General features: G+C 49.1%; 1 protein-coding gene across 1 annotated transcript in view; it reads right to left on the reverse strand.

Moving 5' to 3' along the window:
* Window positions 1-3,699: 3,699 nt before the first annotated feature.
* The window catches only part of DOK5 (docking protein 5), a 152,030-nt gene continuing 131,550 nt past the window's right edge, over window positions 3,700-24,179 (reverse strand). Inside the window, exons 7-8 of the mRNA XM_040248094.1 lie at window positions 14,585-14,705; window positions 3,700-4,144 (exon numbers count right to left, since the gene is read on the reverse strand). Coding sequence (XP_040104028.1) covers window positions 4,080-4,144; window positions 14,585-14,705 — 186 coding nt within the window. The 3' untranslated portion in view covers window positions 3,700-4,079. The remainder of the gene's footprint in view (window positions 4,145-14,584; window positions 14,706-24,179) is intronic.

Genomic DNA, 24,179 nt, shown 5'->3' on the forward strand with positions numbered 1-24,179 from the left:
GCCTGGGATATCCAGAGATGAGACAGAATAAATACTTGGTAAGTGAATAAATGAAGCACAGAAACCAAAGCTGTCTTGCCTGGAAAGCATTTTAATAACTACTGCCTTTTAATCATTCTGCCTTTTAAGTTAGGTAAAAGGTCTTTTTGTGCATGCTGGGTGCTTAGTCCAACTCTTTGCGACCCCATGAACTGTGACCTGCCAGGCTCCTCTGTCCATGGAATTCTTCGGGCAGGAATACTAGAGTGGGAAGCCCTTTCCTCCTCCAGGGGATCTTTCTGACCCAGAGATAGAAGACTCTCCTGCACTGCAGGTAGGTTCTTTGCCATCGGAGCCACCAGGGGAAGCCCCAGAGGTCTTTTTTTAGCCATGGATAAAATAAGCATGCAAAAGGGAAGACAAAATTTACCCCCCACCCCCATCATACGTCTGCCAAAAAAAGAAAAGTCACTTTTCTCATCATACAATTAAAATAGAAACAACTCTAAGTAAAACTATGTAGTTTAATCTTTAGATTTCAGGTTTTTTTGCAATGTTGGTGGAAGCGCTTAAGAATTCAGTTTGGATTACGTACAAATCCAGCACAGCTTTGAAATGTTACCCCTTCTCACACTCGGATGTTCACCAAGAAGGTTAAGGATTAGAAAAAGAAGTTTCAAAATAACTTCGAATCACTATTTCTCTTATTTAAGGCCAGAGATTAATGTGTTTAAATCTCTCATGTTGTCTACTAAAAACCCTGAAACTGATAAAAGATAGTATGGGGGGTTCTTACAGCGGGGGTGACTCCAGCCTGTCACTTGTTTCTGTAAACAGTTTTACTGGCACATGGCCAGGCCTCTCCTTTGAGGATCACTGTCTACGGCTTTTTCTGCAATACAGTAGGAAAGAGACACCATATGACCCAGAAAGCTAGAATATCTAGATTCTGGCCCTTTAAAGAAAATATTTGCTGCCCTCCAAAGCAGCCTGGGTAAGGGATACACAATTTACACAGTCTCGTGAATCAGACTGCCAGGGTTCAAATAGTAGCTGTTGACATAATCAAACAGGAAGCCCGTTAGCCTGGGGTGGTCCTGGGTGGCCTACTGGAGCAAAGCAAAAACGTAAGCAAGAGTCAATGAACTAGAATTCAAGAAAATGAAACTTAGGAACAAGCCATCACAGCCAACTGGTCTCTCCCAGACAAGGCAACCACTTCAGCCACAGGCAGTCGAGTGATGTCCTTGCTTTGCCTCCAAGTATTCTCTATAAAAGAAGAGTTGACTCATTGGAAAAGACTCTGATGCTGGGAGAGATAGGGGCAGGAGGAGAAGGGGACGACAGAGGATGAGATGGCTGGATGGCATCACCGACTCGATGGACGTGAGTCTGAGTGAACTCGGGAGTTGGTGATGGACAGGGAGGCCTGGCGTGCTGTGATTCATGGGGTCGCAAGAGTCAGACACGACTGAGCGACTGAACTGAACTGATTCTCTATAAAAACTGCACCCCGACCCCACCAGCTTGTCCTTGGAGCTCTTCTACCTATCTTTGGTTTGGCATTGCCCAATCCCAAGAGATGGATACTCAAATAAACTTTTGTTTTAAGCCATGCCACGGGCATGTGGGATCCTAATTCCCTGATGAGGGTTCGAGCCCACACACCATGCGGTGGGAGCCGGAGTCTTAACCACTGGATCACCGGGTAAGTCCCTCAAATAAACTCTTTTAATCTGCCTCGGTTTATCTTTTAACAGAGCTAAGAGATCCTAGGCATATTTTTAGATTATTTAAACTCCTTAAGGATCGGTTTCTCATCTGTTAAACAGGAACAATAATTACACTTACCTCATGGAGCTGCTGAGGATTGAATTAAGTAAGATAACACAAGTAAAGCTCTAAGAATAGCAGAGAGAATAAGTAGAGGCTGTTAGGAGACTCTAGTAGAACTATAACTCCTTTTTGTCAATATGTTTCTTTTTGAAAAGTCCTGAAAGAGTCTCTGGCTTATAGTTAACCACATTCAGCAACATTTCTTCACACACTCATTAGCTGTAGACTTGCTTCAGCAATCCTGACTTCATTAAAATTATAATTATTTCCTTAATTCCATTTCCTTTATCTACTTCTTTAACTTAATCCCCCATGCTGGCTGCCAAGGCCTTGGGAATCAGGGAGAACCTCTTATGAGATAGTTTTCAACAAGAAAAATAATAATAATAATAAGAGCCAGATAGAGTCAGGAAAAATGAACAGTGAGCGAATTATCAAACCTGTGTGGCAAACCAAATTCTTAAAAGATGAACAAAAATACGTCTGGGAGAAGCAAGATGAACTAGAAGGATGGGGAGAGAGTACAAAACACAAGTGCGTCCCAGCAAAGCCATCAGCGTGAAAGCACTTCTGTGTCCCTAACCCACTAATTAATTCTCAGCTGAACTTAACCCTCTTCCTCCAGGCTTCTCCACCCCTGAGAAAAACACATCCCAACCAGCAGTGTCCTTGAAAACCCCAACCACCTCAGACCAAGGTGGGATTTCAGTGAGACCTTTAGGGTTTCATTGGCCAATCTCCATTTTAGGGAATTATGCACTTTTTTGGAAGGAGCATTCTTGGGACTTCGCAAAAACACTTTTTTTCCTCCTCAGTGAAAATAATCATTTTGGAAGGACCGAGCCCATGCCTGGCACTGAGAACATGTGCAAATCAATGTTAATTTGCTTCCCATTGTAGAAAGAATTCCATCCCAAGGATCAGGGTTTATTCCTCTATCCATGGGTTCAATGTATATTTCTCAAGCACGAGCTACGTTCTAGGGTCTGGGAAATAGGATTGCCAAATTTAGTAAGGAAAAATAGAGACCACCCAGTCAAGTTTTAATCTAAGACAGACAACGGAATTTTTAAGTATAATCACATCCCGTGCAGTACATCTATGCTAAAAAAATTATTCATTGTGTGTCTGAAATTCAATTCCATCCCATATTTTATCTGGCAATGCTACTGAGAATCGAGTTGAGACCAAGACAGACCCCGCCTCTTATACAGCTTTACAGCAATTCTAACCTCAGAAGCTCACAAGACTCAACTCCCATCTGGCATTTTCCCAGGGGGAAAGTCTAGGGAGCAGAGTGACCGTCTCTTTAGAAGCACGTCGCTTCTGGGGCCCGTGTAGCAGACGCCACGCTGTACTGGAATCATGTCCTTATTTCCTCGTCATGCTCCTCCGCATGTAAGGTCCTTGGTGACAGAGGCTGTGCCTTTTATCTCTTCGTCTCCTGACTTTGCCTCGCAGGGGGCCTGGGGTGAGCAGACGCTCAGCACAGACAGCTGAGTGAATGAGTGAACAACACATACAGGGCTGGATTCTATCAAATGCGATGCTCAGGGTTCACAAGGAAGATATTCACACACCTTCAGACACACTGGCGATGCAGAGAAAGTCATGTAGCCAGAAGCCCAAGACCATGTGGGTGAAGAATGGCTTTATTTTAAAACGTTTTGGAAGGTACATGGAACAAAATAAAAGCTTTCTTAAAAGGGAGGGAGAGGGGAGCTGGCAAACAATACAAAGGGTGCTTGGAAAGGTGACTTCTTAACGTAATAGGTCATACTGAGTCAAAGCACTGATTTAACTAAGTGGGAATATAATAAAATATGATGGCCCATAGTTAAGAGAACCGTAATATTAATAACTGAGGAATATGGTATAAACAAGTAACAAATAATTAAGAGCCATTTTATTGTCAGTACTGTCATACAATTGAAACACTCAAAAGGAAAATAAATCACAAGAATCCGCAAAAGGGTAAATTCAGGGAGGTGCAGGGGACACGGTATCTACAATAGAAAACCACAGCCGTAAAAGAGGGAACACAAAGTTGATATCTATAGAGCAGGTTTCAAGTATGCTAATTTTTTTTTTTTTAAGAAAGAAAGGGGAAGAAACAAAGACAGGAAAAAAGAAAAAGAGTATTGCAGAATGTCCCAAGGACCACACAGGTAGGCAGGAGGCAGAGCTGCTTTCCGGCACGGCTTCCCGGGCGCCCTCTGCCCGTCTGGGTGGGTCTGTGGCTGACACGGCTCACGCCAGGCCCGTCAGTGCTCAGATGGGTAGGTGGGAAAAGTCTCTGTTCGATGAAGCTTCAGAGGGCTGGTGACACCTTTTCCAAAAGAGATTTTAAAATCAGCAGCTGCAACAACAACCAGGTCAGCTCATCACAAGTTTCTGTATAACAGAAATAAATCACATAGGATACAGAATGTCTCTCCCCCCAGAGGCTACTCACAAGGATATGCAAAGCAGAGTCCTGAAAGACACCGAGGTTAATACATCACTCGCATGTGGCCTTCGCACGGCTGCTGCTGCTGCTAAGTCGCTTCAGTCGTTTCCGACTCTGCGCGACCCCACAGACGGCAGCCTACCAGGCTCCCCCGCCCCTGGGATTCTCCAGGCAAGAACACTGGAGTGGGTTGCCATTTCCTTCTCCAATGCATGAAAGTGAAAAGTCAAAGTGAAGTCGCTCAGTCGTATCTGACTCTTTACGACCTCATGGACTGCAGCCCACCAGGCTCCTCCGTCCATGGGATTTTCCAGGCAAGAGTGCTGGAGTGGGGTGCCATCGCCTTCTCTGGGGCTTTGCACTGGTTATGTGCAAACCAGGCTTCCCAGGTGGCTCAGTGGTAAAGAACCCTCCTGCCAATTCAGGGGACATGGGTCCCATCCCTGGGTCAGAAAGATCCCCTGGAGAAGGAAATGGTAGCCCTGTCCAGTAATCTTGCCTGGGAAATCCCAGGGACAGAGGAGCCCGGCGAGTTACATTCTAAGGGGTCGAAAAGAGGTGGAGACAACTTAGCGACTAAGCAACAAGGCGATCAAACCAGGAGCAACTAGGGGCGACCGCCTCCTCAATATTCTATGAACTAACTCCTACAGCCAAAAGGTTTAGGGAAGACAAGATCCAGTCAAAAGACTGGGGAATCTTTCGGCAAGGACACCCTTTGGAAACCAGACCAGAAATAAGACAGTACTGTGTTTATTCCTAGGCGATCCTGCAGGAAAGGAGGGCCTCTTAAAAGCCAGACAGCCTTTATTACTTCAGGTGTGAGTTCCAGACCAAGGACAATGCAGAGGTCAGGAGGGCCAGGTCAGGAAGAGTCACACGAGGCCACTGTGAGTCTCCTTCATGACACAGGACAGGGGCTGGCGAGCTTTCTAAAGGCCAGGCATGAGGCATTTTAGACTCTGCAGACTGCGTGGTCTTGCAGCGCCTACTTAACTCCACTGCATAAAGCACGGCAGCAACCAGTTAATCTGTAAGGAATGGGCGTGAACGTTCCCATGAAAGGTGAACAGAAACAGTCAGCAGCTGGATTGCCCAGGAGGCCAGCTGGCCGTTTAAGCTTGTGGCCGGGGCGCCCGATCTGATAAGCTTGTGGCCGGGGCGCCGGATCTGAGAAGCACGAGAGGCGTCCACCGCCATCTGCTGGCCAAGGGCTGTTGCTGCGCAGCTGCTGAGTCTGACTCCGCGGCTGCGTGAACTGCACCTGCCAGGCTCCGCGGCCCTTGACTGTCTTCCGGAACTGGCTCAGATTCAAGGCCAGCACCAGCGATGCCCTCCAGCCATCTCCTCCCCCGTCGCCCCCTCCTCCTCCCGCCTCCCATCTTTCCCAGCATCAGGGTCTTTCCCAGGGAGTGGGCTCCTTACGTTAAGCGACTAGGGTTAGGGTTACGACGCAGATCAGGTGAAGAGCCCTCAGAAGTGAACAAAGGAAGACCCGCACTGCAGTTCAGACTTCCTGGAGCCAAGCCTGTGGATCAAGCCAGTCTAACAGCACCGGGAAACGGCTCCCCGGCGCGGCGGAGCACGCCCGCCGCCCCGCGCGCTGCGGGCGCTGGACGGGGCCGGAAGGCTCGCCGGGGCGCGGGCCCTACGCCCTCGGCTCGTCTCCTTCTCCCAGCAGCCCGGGGCTCCATCACGGCCCAGGCTAGGCCCCTCCTGACGTCAGAAATCGTGAGGTGAGGTGAGGTGAAGTCGCTCAGTCGTGCCCGACTCTTTGCGACCCCGTGGACTGTAGCCCACCAGGCTCCTCCGCCCATGGGGTTCTGCAGGCAAGAATACCGGAGTGGGTTGCCATTTCCTTCTCCAGGGGATCTTCCCGACCCAGGGATGGAACCCAGGTCTCCCGCATTGCGGGCAGACGCTTTAACCGCTGAGCCACCAGGGAAGTCGTGGATTCAGATATTTCCAAGCCTCAAATCTGAACCGTAAGAAAACTATGTATGTAGTCATACAGTCACTGGAACATGTAGCAGGACTGTTAGAGAAGTTAGAATATCAGAATATCCCAATCACTAGAGACCATCCTTCTTACACATGAATTCAATTCTCCTTCCAACACACACACACACAAACACGTGCAAAGGTCACACACAGAGGTCACAAGCTGGCACTGGCCTGGGCGCCCTCTCTGTGCCAAGCCCTGTCCTCTGGCCTGCACGGGGCACAGAGCAGGCGGAATTCCTTGTCGACACTGGGTGACTGCACCTGGTGAAGGCCGGCCCCCTCAGCCTGCGCTCTCCCTGCCATTTTCACCAGGGAGCCCACCACGCCACACTGGCTTGTCCCCGGGGCCCCTACAGACATGCGAGTGTGAGACCCCAGTTTCTTTGTCATCTTTCTAATTTGCTCGGATCTTAATCTACTTCTCTCTTACCAGATGCACACACAATGTACGTAGCTGTGTTAGAATTAATATTAAAAACCAACATTATAGAGAACAGACAGTGGTTGTCAAGGGGGAGGGGCTGGGGGACGGACGGATGGGAGTTCGGGACGAGCAGAGGCAACTGTTCTATCCAGGAGGGACAGACAGGCCCTGCTGCACAGCACGGGGGCTAGAGTCGACACTGTGATACATAATGGAAAAGAGTATAAAACGAACGCACAGGCGCCAGGGCTAAAGGAACCTGCCTGCAAATACAGGAGACAGAGACCTGGCTCGATCCCTGGGTCGGGAAGATCCCCTGGAGGAGGGCATGGCACCCCACTCCACTATTCTTGCCTGGAGAATCCCATGGACAGAGGAGCCTGGCGGGCTGCAGTCCATGGGGTTGCAAAGAGTTGGAGATGACGGAAGCGACTTAGCACACATATATGTATGTGTGTGTATGTGTGTAACTGAATGTATGCATATATATGTATAACTGGATCACTTTGCTGTAAGCAGAAATAAATACAGCATTGTAAACGAACTGTACTTCAAAAAAAGGTAAATTTTTAAAAAGAAAGAAAACCCAAGGTTAAGCCCTCCAAAGCAACCACTTGCTCAAAAAAATCTATCACCCTTAAGATAAAAACATAAATTGCACGACCTAGAACCAACCCTCTGGAGGAGTTATTTCCATCACATGGTATTCACTTTGGAAACACCCGCAGGAGCAGAATTTCCACCGAAAGGCAAGCATATACAATGAAAGAAAGACCCCTATCAGCAGTCAGAACCCTGGAGTTCTAACGTCAGTCCATCCAGCCGCTGGCCACGTGATCTCACTGAGTGCTGACCTCCAAGGGTCTCAGTTCTGCCTTCACTGAAGTGGAGTCTCTGGCCAACTCTAACTGCTGCCAGCTGAGCCAGGAAAGGCGGCAGAGAGACGCCCACAGAGCGGCACAGCCATCTGATGCGGCCCCTTGACTTCCCACGAATATCCCGAATCACACGCTGGATCAATGACATAAGTGCCTAGGCGTTTCTCATTTTTGCTTTGAGACAAGGGATGCTCTCTTCAGAGGCAGTTTCTACAGAAGGGTTCTAAACATATTGAGAAATGGAGCACCTTAGGATTAAGGGCAAAATTCCTAAGAAGTGAACTTAAAGAAGGAGGTGAGGGAGTTTAAGAAGAGCGTTGCCAAGAAGCTGGACACACCCGGCTCTCTCCTAAAAGCCTTTATGCACCAGTCATGCCTCTTCCTTTCCCAGCTCCTTCCCGCCCCAGGGCCTTTGCATATGTTGGTTGCTCTGTGGATAATGCTTCCCCCCGCCCCCCGCAGGCTCTGCCTCTTTTCAAATTCCAGGTCTTGGGGTAAATGGTGGAGCCCCTCTAAAGAAGTCCCTTTGTGACCTTCTTCCCCAAACTGGCAACAACTCTGCTTTACCGTTCTCTACCACAAACACTCTCTTTCCAGTATGACACGACCGAATTTGAAATTAAATATGCGTGTGTAATTGTTGACCGTGGCTCTCCTTCCCACTATAACCTGTAGGAGGCAGAAACAAGCCTGTGTAGCAGCCCCCGTGTGGCTCCATCAGCCAGCATAATGCTCAGCATAAAATAGACACTCAACTAACGGTTATCAAACAGTGAATGAACGGAGAGGCGAAAGCCTCAGCTCCACGACACCGTGATCCTGGACACATTACTAACTTCACATTCTGTGTCTTAGCTGCACAGGGAATAGAATACTCCCAGGCGGCTGCTCTGCAGTCTAAACGAGATCATGTTCTGGCTTTCCCAGTGGCTCAGTCGGAAGGAGTCTGCCTGCAATACAGGAGACCGTCTGCAATACAAAAGACTGCCTGCAGTACAGGGGACCCAGGTTCAATTCCTTGGTCAGGACGATCCCCTGGAGAAGGGATGGCAACCCACTCCGGTATCCTTGCCTGGGAAATCCCAGGGACAGAGGAGCCTGGCGGACTACAGTTCACGTGGTCGCAGAGGAATCAGACACGACTAAACCACCACCTCCACGATAAGTTCCTAGTGCAAAGACAGGGACACAGTAGGTCCTCAAGAAACAGTAGCTTTTATATTCAGTGAGCATGTCCTGTCTCCCTTGAAAGGAACAAATCTGGCACTTTGCTAGTTGTATATTAATGTTAGTTTATATAAAAAAAGGAGAGAGAAGACTGTATGTTCAAATTTACAGAGCCCTGGCTTAACCAGGATTAAACAGATTTATTTTTTACCTCAGGACATCTCAGAGTCTTGAAAATATTGATTTGCTCTCTGAATCTCCTAAAGAATTTAACATGTAGCACAAACCAGTCCATCCTAAAGGAAATCAGTCCTGAGTATTCACTGGAAGGACTGATGCTGAAGCTGAAGCTCCAGTCCTTTGGCCACCTGATGGGAAGAACTGACTCATTGGAAAAGACCCTGATGCTGGAAAGATGGAAGGTGGGAGGAAAGGGGACGACAGAGGATGAGATGGTTGGATGGCATCACCGACTCAATAGACACGACTTTGAGCAAGCTCCGGGAGATGGTGATGGACAGGGAGGCCTGGCGTGCTGCAGTCCGCGGGGTCACAAAGAGTCGGACACGACTGAGAGATCAAAAGACTGATTTTGCTCCCCAGTTATTGGACTCTAGTACTTTTTTGGTGGAGGGTGATATCAACCAGGGTCAGGACAACATAGAAGACGACTGGAAAAAGGTGACTCGTTTTATACAATGAATTCTTAGCAGCAGCCTGTGAACACGGGGCTCAGCATACGGCTGAGTGCTTCTATTTCATGTATTTTTCCCCAATTCTCACGATGAACCTCACATGCTAATTCTGTAAATGCCTAAGCAGAGAAGAGAATTTAGTTTTGAAACTGGAAAATGGGGCGGAGGAAGCAGCGAAGATGGATGGACCAGCACGCTCCTCTGCTCACCGACAGCAATAACACAGCGGTAATTCCAAACGTAACCAGTAGGTGGCGCGCTAGCACCGAATTTGGAGAGGAAAAAAATTTCTCAAACCCCTTGGATAAATTCCCTCATAAAGGTCTGTGCGATTTCCAAGGTTAGCCACTGCATCTGTCAGACAAAACTCCATCTGAAATACATTAGGGTAGGTGAATTGGCCAGAGGAATTACAACTCATGGACACCAGCAAAGCAAGATACGAGGCGCCGTGTAATCTCATCACGTGGCACACCCAGGGCACGATGTTGCTCATTTTCCCAATTTCTTCCCCCCTCCCCCAACCCCCGGGGGTGGGCAGAGGGAGGAATAAAGGCGGGAGGGACGGGTGGAAGGCGTGTGCGCGCGCCCAGCTGCTCAGTCCTGTCTGTCTCTCTAAAACCGCCAGGACTAGAGCCCGCCAGGCTCCTCTGTCCGCGGGCTTCTCATCAAGAATCCTCGAGCGCGTGGCCACTCCTCCGCCAGGGCATCTCCCCAACCCAGGGGTGGGACCGCGTCTCGGCCTCTACCGCTGAGCCACCGGAAACCTCACAGGCGCGGTAGATGAACGTTTCCCATTTATTCGTCGTGTGAATGACCACCCCTGAGACCGGAGATAATTTTATGTAGTCTGAACATTTTTTTTAATCTATCAAAAAAAAAAATCTATCTATTTTAGTGGTAAATTGAGTTTCCAAGCTATTCAGTACATACACAGCACATATCAGCACTGTATCTCAGTGAATACTGGTGACTAGAAAGCAATCCCAAGATAAAACAGACAAATCTACATAGAACATGCTGATTAGGTACTATCTCGGAAACGCTGGTTATAAATTGAGTATCAAAATAAAACACATTTACATTAACTCCTACACAGGTAGCAAAAGTACGTGAAAACAAATAATTTGATGAAATAATTGATACAAAACATAAAGAAACAAATCACTGAAGCTATAATGCTATTCTCGTGCACAGAAAAGATAATAGGATGTTTCACTGAGTTATTAGCATGCAGTCAAAACAGGAAAAATGTAAGAATTCTATTGGGAGCTTAGGTTCAATGAAGGCTATACTATGTCACAAACAATCATAGTTTGAATTATCATCTTCAATCCTAGAACACAGTCACCTTCAAAGCCTATAAAATTACCAGTCACAAAGTCTGATAATCCATCATCTCTGCAGGGATTCCGTGGTTCTTTTTTTCTTATTATCACTGGAATTTATTTCATCAGAAACGAAGCAATCACTAGCTTTAAATTAGTGTCTTGCAAGTACTACTACTGTGCTCATTTGTAAAATCTATACCAATAAACTTGGACCTGATTTTACAGTGATGCAGGCGGGCCTCGTTTCCTGCTTCACTGCATTATGCTTTACAGATACTGCATTTTGTTAACTTTTTTAAATTTTATTTTGACTATTTTGGGGCCTCATCATGCAGCTTTCGGGATCCCAGTTCCCCAACCAGGGATCAAACCCACGGCCCCCACAGTGGAGGCAGTGCCGGTTCTTAACGAATGGATGGCCAGGGAAGTCCCTATCTATTTTTTAAATAGCAGATTTGTGGCGATCCTATGCTGAGGGAATCTGTTGGTACCATTTCTCCAACAGCACCTGCTCACTTCATGTCTGTGTCACATTTTGGTAATTCTCGAAGTATCTCCAGCTTGTTCATTATTATTATTACTTGTTTTGATGACCTGTGATTGGTTATGTTTGATGTTACTATTACGACCCACCAAAGGCTTACATGATGGTTAGCATTTTTTAGCAATAAAGTTTTTGAATTAAAGTACATCTTTTTAGACATACAAGCTGTTGCACACTTAATAGACCACAGGCTGGTGTAAACATAACTTTAATAAGCACTGGGAAGCCAAAAAAACTCGTGTGACTCGCTTTATCACAATATTCTCTTTATCGTGATGGTGACTCGCTTTATCACAATATTCTCTTTACTTCGATGGTCTGGAACCAAAAGTGAAAGTGAAGTCACTCAGTTTTGCCACCTGTGGACTGTAGCCCACCAAGCTCTTCCGTCCATGGGATTCTCCAGGTAAGAAAATTGGAGGGGTTGCCATTCCTTCTTCAGGGGATCTTCCTGACCCAGGGATCGAACCCGGGTCTCCTGCACGGCAGGCAGATGCTCTACCCTCTGAGCCCCCAGGGAAGCTAATATATACCCAAAGTCTGCCTGAATCTTGTTACTTTTGAGTGTTGAGTTATAAAAATAATAAATGACAAACCTAAACATAAACTGAACTGAAACAAAAAGGCTTATTGAATAAACCCAAGTCCAAATCTGATGAACCATCTGGTTTGTGACTTTCTATATTTGACAAAAACAACACAAACCAAGGGAACATTTCATGCAAAGATGGGCTCGATAAAGGACAGAAATGGTCTGGACCTAACAGAAGCAGAAGATATTAAGAAGACGTGGCAAGAATACACAGAACTGTTCAAAAAAGATCTTCACGACCAAGATAATCACAGATGGTGTGATCACTCATCTAGAGCCAGACATCCTGGAATGTGAAGTCAAGTGGGCCTTAGAAAGCATCACCACGAACAAAGCTAGTGGAGGTGATGGAATTCCAGTTGAGCTATTTCAAATCCTGAAAGATGATGCTGTGAAAGTGCTGCACTCAATATGCCAGCACGTTTGGAAAACTCAGCAGTGGCCACAGAATTGGAAAAGGTCAGTTTTCATTCCAATCCCAAAGAAAGGAAATGCCAAAGAATGCTCAAACTATTGCACAATTGCACTCGTCTAACATGCTAGTAAAGTAATGCTCAAAATACTCCAAGCCAGGCTTCAGCAGTATGTGAACCATGAACTTCCAGATGTTCAAGCTGGTTTTAGAAAAGGCAGAGGAACCAGAGATCAAATTGCCAACATCTGCTGGATCATTGAAAAAGCAAGAGAGTTCCAGAAAAACATCTATTTCTGCTTTATTGACTATGCCAAAGCCTTTGACTGTGTGGATCACAATAAACTGTGGAAAATTCTGAGAGAGATGGGAATACCAGACCACCTGACCTGCCTCTTGAGAAATCTGTATGCAGGTCAGGAAGCAACAGTTAGAACTGGACATGGAACAACAGACTGGTTCTAAATAGGAAAAGAAGTACGTCAAGGCTGTATACTGTCACCCTGCTTATTTAACTTTTATGCAGAGTACATCATGAGAAACGCTGGACTGGAAGAAGCACAAGCTGGAATCAAGATTGCTGGGAGAAATATAAATAACCTCAGATATGCAGATGACACCACCTTTATGGCAGAAAGTGAAGAGGAACTAAAAAGCATCTTGATGAAAATGAAAGAGGAGAGTAAAAAAGTTGGCTTAAAGCTCAACATTCAGAAAACAAAGATCATGGCATCCGGTCCCATCACTCCATGGGAAATAGATGTGGAAACAGTGTCAGACTTTATTTTGGGGGCTCCAAAATCACTGCAGATGGTGATTGCAGCCATGAAATTAAAAGACGCTTACTCCTTGGAAGAAGGTTATGACCAACCTAGATAGCATATTCAAAAGCAGAGACATTACTTTGCCAACAAAGGTCCGTCTAGTCAAGGCTATGGTTTTTCCTGTGGTCATGTATGGATGTGAGAGTTGGACTGTGAAGAAAGTTGAGCGCCGAAGAATTGATGCTTTTGAACTGTGGTGTTGGAGAAGACCCTTGAGAGTCCCTTGGACTGCAAGGAGATCCAACAAGTCCATTCTGAAGGAGATCAGCCCTGGGTTTTCTTTGGAAGGACTGATGCTAAAGGTGAAACTCCAGTACTTTGGCCACCTCATGCAAAGAGTTGACTCATTGGAAAAGACTCTGATGCTGGGAGGGATTGGGGGCAGGAGGAGAAGGGGACGACCGAGGATGAGATGGCTGGATGACATCACCGACTCCATGGACAGGAGTTTGAGTAAACTCTGGGAGTTGGTGATGGACAGGGAGGCCTGGCTGCTCTGATTCACGGGGTCGAAAAGAGTCGGGCACGACTGAGCGATGAACTGAACTGAACTATAAAGGCTTATCGAATAAACCCAAGTCTGATTCTGATGAGCCATTTGGTTTGTGACTTACTATATTTGACAAAAACAATGCAAACTTCTCAAAGGTGGTTTTCCTCCTTTGTGGTGATTTTTGTGTTGTTCTGCTCCGTGTCTAGAGGTAACATTATCACCACTGTTTTTCTGGAATTAGTGGGTCACTAGTCCTTAGTGGTGATTCCAGACTCTTTCAGCTATTTATGGTTTTCCAACCATAATATGGGCTTTTTGCATGCAGGTAAATTTGCATTTTTTGTTGTTATGGTTGAAGAGGTTGTGTCTATATGCTGGAAAACAGAGTTGTTTTCTTTGTTGCAAAAAGATGCAGACATTGTCAGAGGTAGCTATATAAACCCAAGGAGCACAGAAACCATATGCTAACAGCATCTAAAACATCTGCTCTAAACTTAAGATTTTAAAAAATATTGGTACACCGTCAGAGCCCTGGTAAGACCTTTAGTCTTCAGTCATTTCTGATGAACGCCTACTTGTTTTGAAAGGGAGTTAGGTTAGTTAAAATAATTGTAAAATGAGTGTCTCCTCCATGTGGCATTTCCTCTGTCCAGATTGCCCTGAGGATGTTTCGATTTTGTCCTCCCCGCATGACAGGCGGGGTCTCAGGGCCCTGACTAGGGATGGAGCCCGTGGCCCCTGCCTCAGAAGCACGGGGCTCTGGGGGGAAGGGGACTAACCTGCGGGACGGAGCCCCGCCCCGCCCGGAGCCCCGCCCCGCCCCACCCCGGAGCCACGCCCCCGCAACGGCGCCCCGCCCCGCCCCGCCCCCGTCACGCCCCGCCCCGCCCGGAGCCCCGCCCCGCCCCGCCCCGGAGCCACGCCCCCGCAACGGCGCCCCGCCCCGCCCCGCTCACCTTGCAGGCGGTACAGCTGCCCGGCGCTGTGCTGCCGGGTGATGTGCTGCCAGTAGGCGCTGCGAGGCAGAGGCACCATGGTGCTCAGCGAGGCGGCCCGCTCGCTCATCTTCACCTGGAGCTGTGACGGAGGAACAGCGCAAGTCAGCAACCCGGGGCTGCGAGGGCCGACCCGGGGAGCCCCCGCCGAGGAGACGCACCAGGGGAGATCCCCCCGGGGGAGCCCCGCCCAGAGATCCGCCCGGGGAGAGCCGCCTGGGGAGCCCCAGTCAGGGGAGATCCGCCCCGGGGGTCCTTCCACTCGGGGAGCCCTCCACCCACGGAGCCCCACCCGGGGAGATCGAGGGCCGCGGAGTCGGCCACCTGGAGCCGGTGGGCTGGCCCGTGGGGGAGCACGACTGTTGCTTTGCTGACTTGGCAGCGCCCGTTCTTGGCACGTTGGCAGCCGCCTATCGATTTTCCAGGCGGGAACTTCCCGCGACTCAGCTCAACCCACGTGGTCACGGTGGGTGGACCCCACTACGGATTCCGGGGTGGCCCAGGGACCCAAGTCAGGCCAGCAAGACACAATCCCTGGGGACATTTATTAGAACTTTTGTGGAAGACAGAATCAGGAGAGGTAAGTTAAGGGTGTTTTGCCTGCTTCGGTCATTGCTGAATCCCAGGATCTAGAGTATGTCCTGAGGTGGTAAGTACCCAGGAGGTACTTCCGGAGTTGAATGTAGGCGCTTCCTCAGGGCACAGTAAGAAAGAACAAGGCAGTGAGTGGACACTGCTCTGAGGAAGAAGGCCAGGGAGAGTCCTGACAAGCTCCACTGAGGCCTTGGTTCCTACCTGAACCCAGAGGCTAGGCCGAGACCTCTCACTTATACCAGCCCATTACTTCTCAGTCTAAGCTGATATGAGCCGGATTTTAGCAGGAGCATGGGACTTCCCAGGTGGCGCTAGTGGTCAAGAATCCGCCAGCCAGTCCCGGAGATGCAGTAAAGGCGGGTTCCATCTCTGGGTCAGGAAGACCCCTGGAGAAGGAAATGGCAACCCGCTCCAGTCTCCTTGCCTGAAGAATCCCACTGACGGAGGTGCCCAGCGGGCCACAGTCTGTGGGCAGCAGAGTGGGACACAGCTGAGCGCTCACACCACCACCGGCAGGAGAAAGCCTCTGCTGCTCCCACAGGCGCCTGACCCTTCCAGATACTGAGGGGGAAGAGGAAGCGGTGGCTTTTGGCTCCAAGTATCTAAGAGGACCCATCCTAAAAGATACAGTGTGAGGCTCCATGTCCTCGGGGAGGAGCAGGTCGCCTGTCCAGCCACCCTGGAGGATGATTCTGAGAGAAGACCGCTTAGCAGGACGAGCAGGGAGTGACTAGAAGCATTCAGGGACGGCGCAGGAAGAAGAGAGGGTGGGGTGTGACCTGAGGCAGCTGTCCAGCGCCCCCGCCCTGAGCCCTGATCTGGACGCAAATATGACATACTTTTACTGTGTCATAACACAGAAGTGACTCTTTGATGTCCCGGAGCTGCTTGAATATCAAATGACCCACCCCAGTCTTATAAAAACGTGTCCAGAAATAGATGGACTTAGACAAGGATGGGCATTAGGAGACAGTCTGCACTCATGGAAAACCAGGGGCAACGTAAGCCTCCATGTCTCGGGGCCTGGCCAACTGCAGACACCCTGGAGTACTGGGCAACTGCAAATCAGAGAGCGGCAGAGTTACGCCAACTGAAAAGGAAACACTGACATACTGTACCATTAAGGAAAAGTGAGCCACAGACCATTCCGTCCAGTGGAATGCCACCCTCATTGCCCATCTGAGAAAAGCTGGAATTAAATATTTATCCATTTGGGTTCAGTGAGGTGATGCCTGCTTAGCACTCGCCTAGACAAACCAGGCACAGGGACAAGGAAGGACATGATGAGGAGGAGTATAAACTGCAATGCCCACCAAAAGATTTTTTAAAAACTCCCCACTCTATGTATCTCATTAGCATCGTAGTCTCAGGCATAATATCTGTACATTCACTCAATAAAGCCAAAATAATACGAGACTCCGCACCCTGGAATCCAAAACTCATTGGAGTCGATGTGGTTTACTCGCTGTCGTGTCTGGCTCTTGTGACCCCATGGACAGCAGCCTGGCAGGCTCTTCTGTCCATGGGATTCTCTAGGCAGGAATACTGGAGTAGGTTGCCAATTCCTTCTCTAGGGGATCTTCCCAACCCAGGAATCAAACCCAGGTCTCCTGCACTGCAGGCAGATTCTTTACCAAAGGGAAGCCCAATGAGACTGACTTAAAAAAAAGATTATAACCATCTTTCCAAAGACTAGTTTAATCTACATGTCTTATATTTCACATGCGATGGATTAAATTATCTCTCTACCACAGTAGCACATTAGTGAAATGTGTCCAAGTAATTACACAGCACTAGATTTCGCAGGGACATTTTTTCCCTAAACATGTCCTATTAAATCAAAAGGGTAAAAAGTTGAAAACAAAGGCTAGTAGAAAAGTTCTGGGGCTGTTTTCCTGCTTCTGCAGAAATGAAAGTCTCAAAGCTTAACAGCAAAAACAAAAACCAACCAACAAAACAAAAAAACCTATTTAGCAGTGACATGTGGTGATGTTCAACCTCATGAACATGGAGTACAAGAAAATAAAGAGAGGAAAAGAACTGAATATTCAAGGCACCAATTATTTGCTTTTCTTAATAGAAAGGGATTATAGTTAAGAAGGTAATATTTTTAATACAAAGAAAATATTTGGGAAGCAGCCATCACTTCAAATTACTCACTACTTTGCTGTGAATATACTTCTGCAGCCCAGCATGGTCTGATTCTATTTTTAGAACGCTTACTTAAGAACAAAAATAAAATGGCATGAATGACATGTGTCAAGAGAATATCAACAAAGCCTGGTCTCTTCCTTCGTCAGACCTTTGAAGGAACATCTAATTTTACGAAAGGGGCATTTTAACTGTCTTTGGAGAAAAGTGCAAAGAAAAGTCTTCTTAGCTAACACTGCAAAAATGTTTGCATTCTCAAAGCGTGAGAAGACTTGGGAAGTCACGCGGTGATGCCCCAGTCAGAAGGCGCCCCCTCACCCCGCCTCACTGCCACAGGGAACCCACCCTCTGACTTCAGCTCGCCACCCCTCCGCACCCCTCTGCACAATGGCCGGGCCCAAGCCACACGCCGAGTCGCCATTTCCACCCACCCGGGCGCCCACACCCCACTCACCACTCTAGCAGATGCTGACTCCTATGCCTGAGGCCTGCCCCGACTCCTCACCTGGCTAACAGCTGTCTGCCCTTCAGAAGGCGGCTCAGGAACCACCTCCTGACCACTCTTCCTCCATGAATGGCACCAGGCACTCTTACCAGATGGTGGCTCAACTGGTAAAGACTCTGCCTGCTGACTCCAAGAGTTGCAGGTCCGATCCCTGGGTGAGGAAGATCCCCCGGAGGGGAAAATGGCAGCCCCCTCCAGCATTCTTGCCTGAGAAATCCCTGAACAGAGGAGGCCGGCAGGCTCCGGTCCACGGGGTCGCAGAGTCAGACCCGGCTGAGCGTGCACAGCGCTCTTCTCACTGTGGCCATCTCGCTCTGCTGTGACGGCAGCCCGCCTCCTCTTACAGCCCATGCATGCCCTCCAAGAACACGAGACTGTATCTTCCGTCTCTGTATCCCCGACACCAGACTGGGACCCCCAAAGACTGAACAAATACAGGATGGAGGAATCAATGAGCCAGAGAACCCAGCCCTGCCCAGGGAGCAGGGAATAAGTCTTAAATCCACCCAGCAAAGCAGCCTGGAGCTGAATCCCTGCTGCAGCTCCAGGTCCAGGTCACGCTAACGTGGTTCTCGGGGCCATGGAGAGCGCGGTGACGAGCCTGTGTCACCCTGTACTTGGCCGTTCACGTCATGAGCAGAAGCAGGGTGTCCAGCCCGGCACGTCCATTCGTCCTACTAGAGTGTCGGCTCACGATCCCGCCAGGGGAGAAGGACACGGCTTCGTGAGTGACAGACACACCCCTTCTTGGACTTCACCACCCAGACTTTCCCCTAGACGACAGGATGCGTGGAGGTCTCTTCCCCGCCCAGCCCAAGTGAGCTCTGACGTGGCGCAGTGGCCTGAGATAATCAATCCATGGATGGAGCTGGTTCAAGGACACGCGTAACTCTGTGCCACTGGGGGTGGCCGGGGGTGGATCTTGGGGTAGGAGACCTGGGTTCCCATCCCAGCTGTGCTCCAGATGAGCGGTGAGACACGGGACACGTTCCCCCCGTCGTGTCTAAACCTCCCAGTCTCCTTTCCCATGGAACATCCCTTCCTAAAGAGACGATAATAAAACTAAGCAAACAAAAGAGACAGACTGCCGTAAAAGGGAATGAGGTGCTGGGGACTCCCCGGCGGCCCAGCGGCTAAGACTCCGCTCCCGACGCACGGAGCCAGGTCAGATCCTCGGCTGGGGAGCTAGATCCCACGTCCCATAACTGAGCATGCTGTTACCATGACCTGCTGAATACGTGATTTTTTTTAAGTGATGAAGTCCTGAAACGTGCCACAACACGCACATATGCTCCGTCGGGTTCAGTCGTGTCCGACTCTTTGCGACCCCATGGACTGTAGCCCTCCAGGCTCCCCTGTCCACAGGATTCTCCAGGCAAGAAGACTGGAGGCGGTTGCCATTTCCTCCTCCAGGGGATCCTCCCGACCCAGGGATGGAAGCCGAGTCTCCCACACTCCTGACCAGCAGGTGGCTTCTTTACCACTGAGCCACCGCGCCCCCTCCACAACGTGGAGGCGCTGAAAACGTGATGCTGAGTGACAGGAGTCACTTGCAAAAGACCACACCGCACACGATCCTATTCATATGCAACATCCAGGGCAGGCGGACGCAGAGAAAGTGTGCGGGGGCCGCCTGAGGCTGGGTGGACGATGGACAAGGAGACCGGCTTCTCCCTGGCGTGGCAGAAGTGTTCAGGAGTTGACTGTGTTGATGTTTTCACAACTCCATGACTATATTAACGCCACTGGGTTGTATGGTTTAAATGAGTGTATCGTATGGTATGTGAATCACGTCTCAATATAGCTGTCCTCGATAAAACTCAAGAGTACTATGTGGGCTCTTTCTCTTTTATAAAGCATGATGTAATGAGGCAGTTGGTGGCTACTTCTGGTCAAAGGCTTCCCAGGGGTTCAGTGATAAAGAATCCACCTGCCGATACAGGAGTCAGGGGTTCGATCTCTGGGTCAGGAGAAGGAAATGGCAACGCACTCCAATATTCTTGCATGGAAATGCCACGGACAGAGGAGTCTGGTGGGTACAGTCCATGAGGTTATAAAGAGTCAGACACGATTCAGAGGCTAAACAACAACCACCAGCACCACCAGCCAAACAGTCGCAGCGGAAGTAACATTTGAATTTGAGTAACAACGGGCCAAACGTGGTCCCCCATCGCTGTCACAGTCAACAACACAGATTCTTAAACCTCCCAAAACTCACACTGAGGAAAGTGCTCATTGTCAAGGCCCTTTTTCTCCTGCTGCTGCTGAGTCGCCTCAGTTGTGTCCGACTCTGTGAGACCCCATAGACAGCCCACCAGGCTCCCCCGTCCCTGGGATTCTCCAGGCAAGAACACTGGAGTGGGTTGCCATTTCCTCCTCCAATGCAGGAAAGTGAAAAGTGAAAGTGAAGTCGCTCAGTCATGTCCAGCTCTTAGCGACTCCATGGACTGCAGCCCACCAGGCTCCTCCGTCCATGGGATTTTCCAGGCAAGATACTGGAGTGGGGTGCCATTGCCTTCTCCCTTTTTCTCCTAATAATAGGCAAATCATAGCCACCCTCTTGGGAGAGAAAGCCCTCTAAGGACCACTGTGTGCCAGCCGCCCTTTGGTTCCCGCCCCATCCCTTGGCCTGGCACACACTTCCCTGTTGCCTGCAGGCCCCTTTTATGAGCCTGAGACCAGGGGGCAGGGCAGCGGCCAAGACTTAGCCACAACACGACACACATCACCAGGTCATCCTTCCCTGGTTTTTACAACGAAGCGCTGGGTTCTGCAGAACTGAACAGTACAACAGGAGGCAACCACTGCCACGAGCCAGGGCAAGGACGCTCACATGCTGTGTCTGCGGCATCCTGCTGGAGCCGCGCAGAAGCTGCACAAGTCTTCACAAAACACGACTCCAAGCCCCAACCCCTCATCAGCCTCTTAACGTCCCATCGGGCTGCTCCTTCCAGTTAACTCCCATGGGGCCTCTGCCAGTGGCCACCCTGCGTGCGCAAGCCATCCGTGATTTCCACTCTCTCAACTGTGCCTTGAAGTCGCTGCCCAGGGACGTGATGTTGACAATAAGGCTGTGCTGTGAGTCACAGCCACATCAACGCCGAGTGTCTGCTCAGCTTGAGAGGCTTCCAAAGCTCCTCTGATTCTGGTAGTAGCCTCAGTTTAGGGACGTATATATAAAGAACTTATTTTCTCTGGGTATTTCAAGCACAACATGTGGGCAAAGTTGATTCAGAAGGAATGACTCAGTCCAAGAGAGAAAAAGGAAAACGAGGTTCTAAAAGAAACCTGCATCTCAGTGTCTGTCTCTCATCCCACCCAAACCCAGCTGCACCAGTGACACCACCCCGCACCTCACGGTCAGTCCCCACCGGGCCCCCTGAACGATGCCGCCACCTCCTGCCTACTTGCTCTCCTGTGGAAATCTCATTTGGGAATAGACTCCACCTACGCTTTCTGGTCCCTGGGTCAGCCATCCTACGAGTTCTCCAACTTTAACAAGAGTCACCTGGAGGGTTCATTAGAATGCAGATTCCTGGCCCCATCCTCACTGTAAATGGGGGATTTGTACTGTTCCCACGTTTCCAGATTTCAGTTGGTACTGGTCCAGGGACCACACTTTGAGAACCCGTGTCCTATGTCAGTGCTTCCCTTGAGGCTCAGTGATAAAGCATCTGACTGCGGTGCAGGAGAGGCAGAAGACCCGGGTTTGCTCCCTGGATCGGGAAGATCCCCTGGAGGAGGAAATGACAACCGACTCCAGTATTCTTGCCAGGAAAATCCCAAGGACAGGAGAGCTCGGCGGGCTTCAGTCCACGGGGTCTTATGAGAGTTGGACAGGACAGAGTGTGCAGGCATGCGAGCATGGCCTATGTTAGTCACCCACTTTGGATCAATCAATCTGGGGAAAAAGTTCTCCACTGTGTTAAGAGCCCAACTCCAGAGTCAGGAAACTGGGACTGCAGTCTGGGTCTGCCACTAATAGTGGTTCCAGGCTGGTTATTTAGCCTCCTTTAGTCGATAATGGGGCTTCCCTGGTGGCTCAGACAGTGAAGAATCTGCCTGCAATGCATGAAACCTGGGTTTGGTCTCTGGGGTCAGGAAGATCCCCTGGAGAAGGGGATGGCAACCCACTCCAGTGTTCTTGCCTGGGAAATCTCATGGACAGAGGAGCCTGGTGGGCCACAGTCCATGGGGTCGTAAGAGTCGGGATGAATGAAAGGCTGAGCGTGGGACGATGTCTGCAGTGTTACGCAGTCCTCTTTTTCCATCCCATACGTCGTAAATGTCTCCTTTGCTGTCATTTGCCGTCTTCTTTGCTGTCATTTCAGTCTCTGCATCATAGCCCGTACTTTGGTGGCACTATACTTTACTTGTTCATTTTCCTAACCATTTTTAATTTACCAGATAAGATGGAGGAACTAAATTGTGACCAAATCTCCTTCTATAATATTTTTTCCCTGCTAACTATAATTTTTATCTTAAGACCCACTTTACTACAATTATTCCAGTGATCAGTATTTTTAATATTTTAAAATTTTAATTTTAATTTACATGTCAAATTAAATTTTAGACTGACTCAAAAATTACTTTAAAACGTGACTAACCTCAGAAAAGTAGATGAGTTTGTAATTTTGCTTTTATTTTTAAACAATGCAGTCTTATCTTCATATACTATATACCTATGCAACAGACTAATAGGTTAGCCATTAAAAAGCAAAAGGTCGATCTTTTCTGAAGTGATGTGAAGTGATTCTAAACTCAAAGGGCTGCAGTTACTTATGTATGCATGTTCGTGGGGAGAACTCATCAGTGGGGCAGGTTTAAATACCATCGATCCACTCTGATGATTCTCAAACATGTGTCTGTAACTCCGGTCTCTCCCTGAAACCTCAAAGTCCTGTATTTCACAGCCTGCTCCCCACCTCCACCAGAGGTCCAGCAGGCTCTGACCCAGGGATGGAACCTAGGTCTCCTGCATGGCAGGTGGGTACCATCTGAGCCACCAGGGACCCAGGAGAGCTAGTCCCTCACTGAACACACACAAACCCAAAGCCTCGTTTCCCAGGCTCCGCTCTCTGCAGCTCTCCCCCTTCCGGGTAAGGGTTTCTTCCATTTGACCCGCTGCTCTGTTTAAAGAGGAGAAACCCTCGGGAGTACCTTGTTTATGCCCTATCCTTCTCAAGAGTCCAGCCATCACCAAACCCTGTTCTTCAGAACGCGCCCAGCACCCACTTTCCACCTGCTCCCCACACCCCCACCATCCAAGCCACATCCTCAGAGCTCTGCTGGACGCTCGATGATGGGACCAGTCCCTAGGTTGCCTCTTCCTTGTCCTCTCGCCTCACGCATCCCCGGTCTTTCCCAAACAGCTGCCAGTGGCCCCTTCAGTAGTGAAGATAGCTTACTGGACCAGTACTCAGAACCGTCCCGTGATGCCCCAACCGACCCCACACAGAATCCAAAGTCTGGGACATGACTGCAAGGTCCTTTAGGACATGCACCTACTTATTTCTGGACGACACCTCATAGCCCTCTTCTCATTCATGTTTCAGGGTCATGGCTTTGGACTTGAACAAGCAAAGAACAGAGCTGTCTCGGCACCTCTGCGAGCATGGTCCCCTCTGCCCAGAACAACTGGCCCTTGGAAAATTCCACTTCTCTTTCCCTCCTCTCTCTGCTAGAGTCTTGCTTCATCAGAGCAACAGACCCCCTTTCTTCTCTGCCCCTTTACACTGCCGTCTCCAGGGCATTCACCAACTCTTGACACAGTTTTGTTTATTACCTATTGATGATCACATCTCATCACCCCACACGGCTGCTGCTGCTGCTGAGTCGCTTCAGTCGTGTCCGACTCTGTGCAACCCCACAGACGGTAGCCCACCAGGCTCCCCCGTCCCTGGGATTCTCCAGGCAAGAACACTGGAGTGGGTTGCCATTGCCTTCTCCAATACATGAAAGTGAAAAGTGAAAGCGAAGTCACTAAGTCGTGTCCAACTCTTAGCGACCCCATGAACTACAGCCTACCAGGCTCCTCCATCCATGGGACTTTCCAGGCAAGAGTACCAGAGTGGGGTACCCTTGCCTTCTCCGCATCCCCCCACAATAAGGAGCAAACTCTTTGAAGACAAGGACTCTTTCTTGTTCTCTGCTGTACTCCCGCTTCCTAAGAGGGTGTGGTGCTCGTAAAATGAATGACCTTATTAATAAATAGATACATTTGTATCTATTAAGTGATACAACGTTCTGGAAGGATGCAAATGAAGCTGGTAAGTGTTCACTTCCAAGGAAGTACATTGGGGACCT

This window comes from Oryx dammah, unplaced genomic scaffold (genome assembly GCF_014754425.2).
Source record: "Oryx dammah isolate SB20612 unplaced genomic scaffold, SCBI_Odam_1.1 HiC_scaffold_10, whole genome shotgun sequence".
Classification (NCBI taxonomy): Eukaryota; Metazoa; Chordata; class Mammalia; order Artiodactyla; family Bovidae; genus Oryx; species Oryx dammah.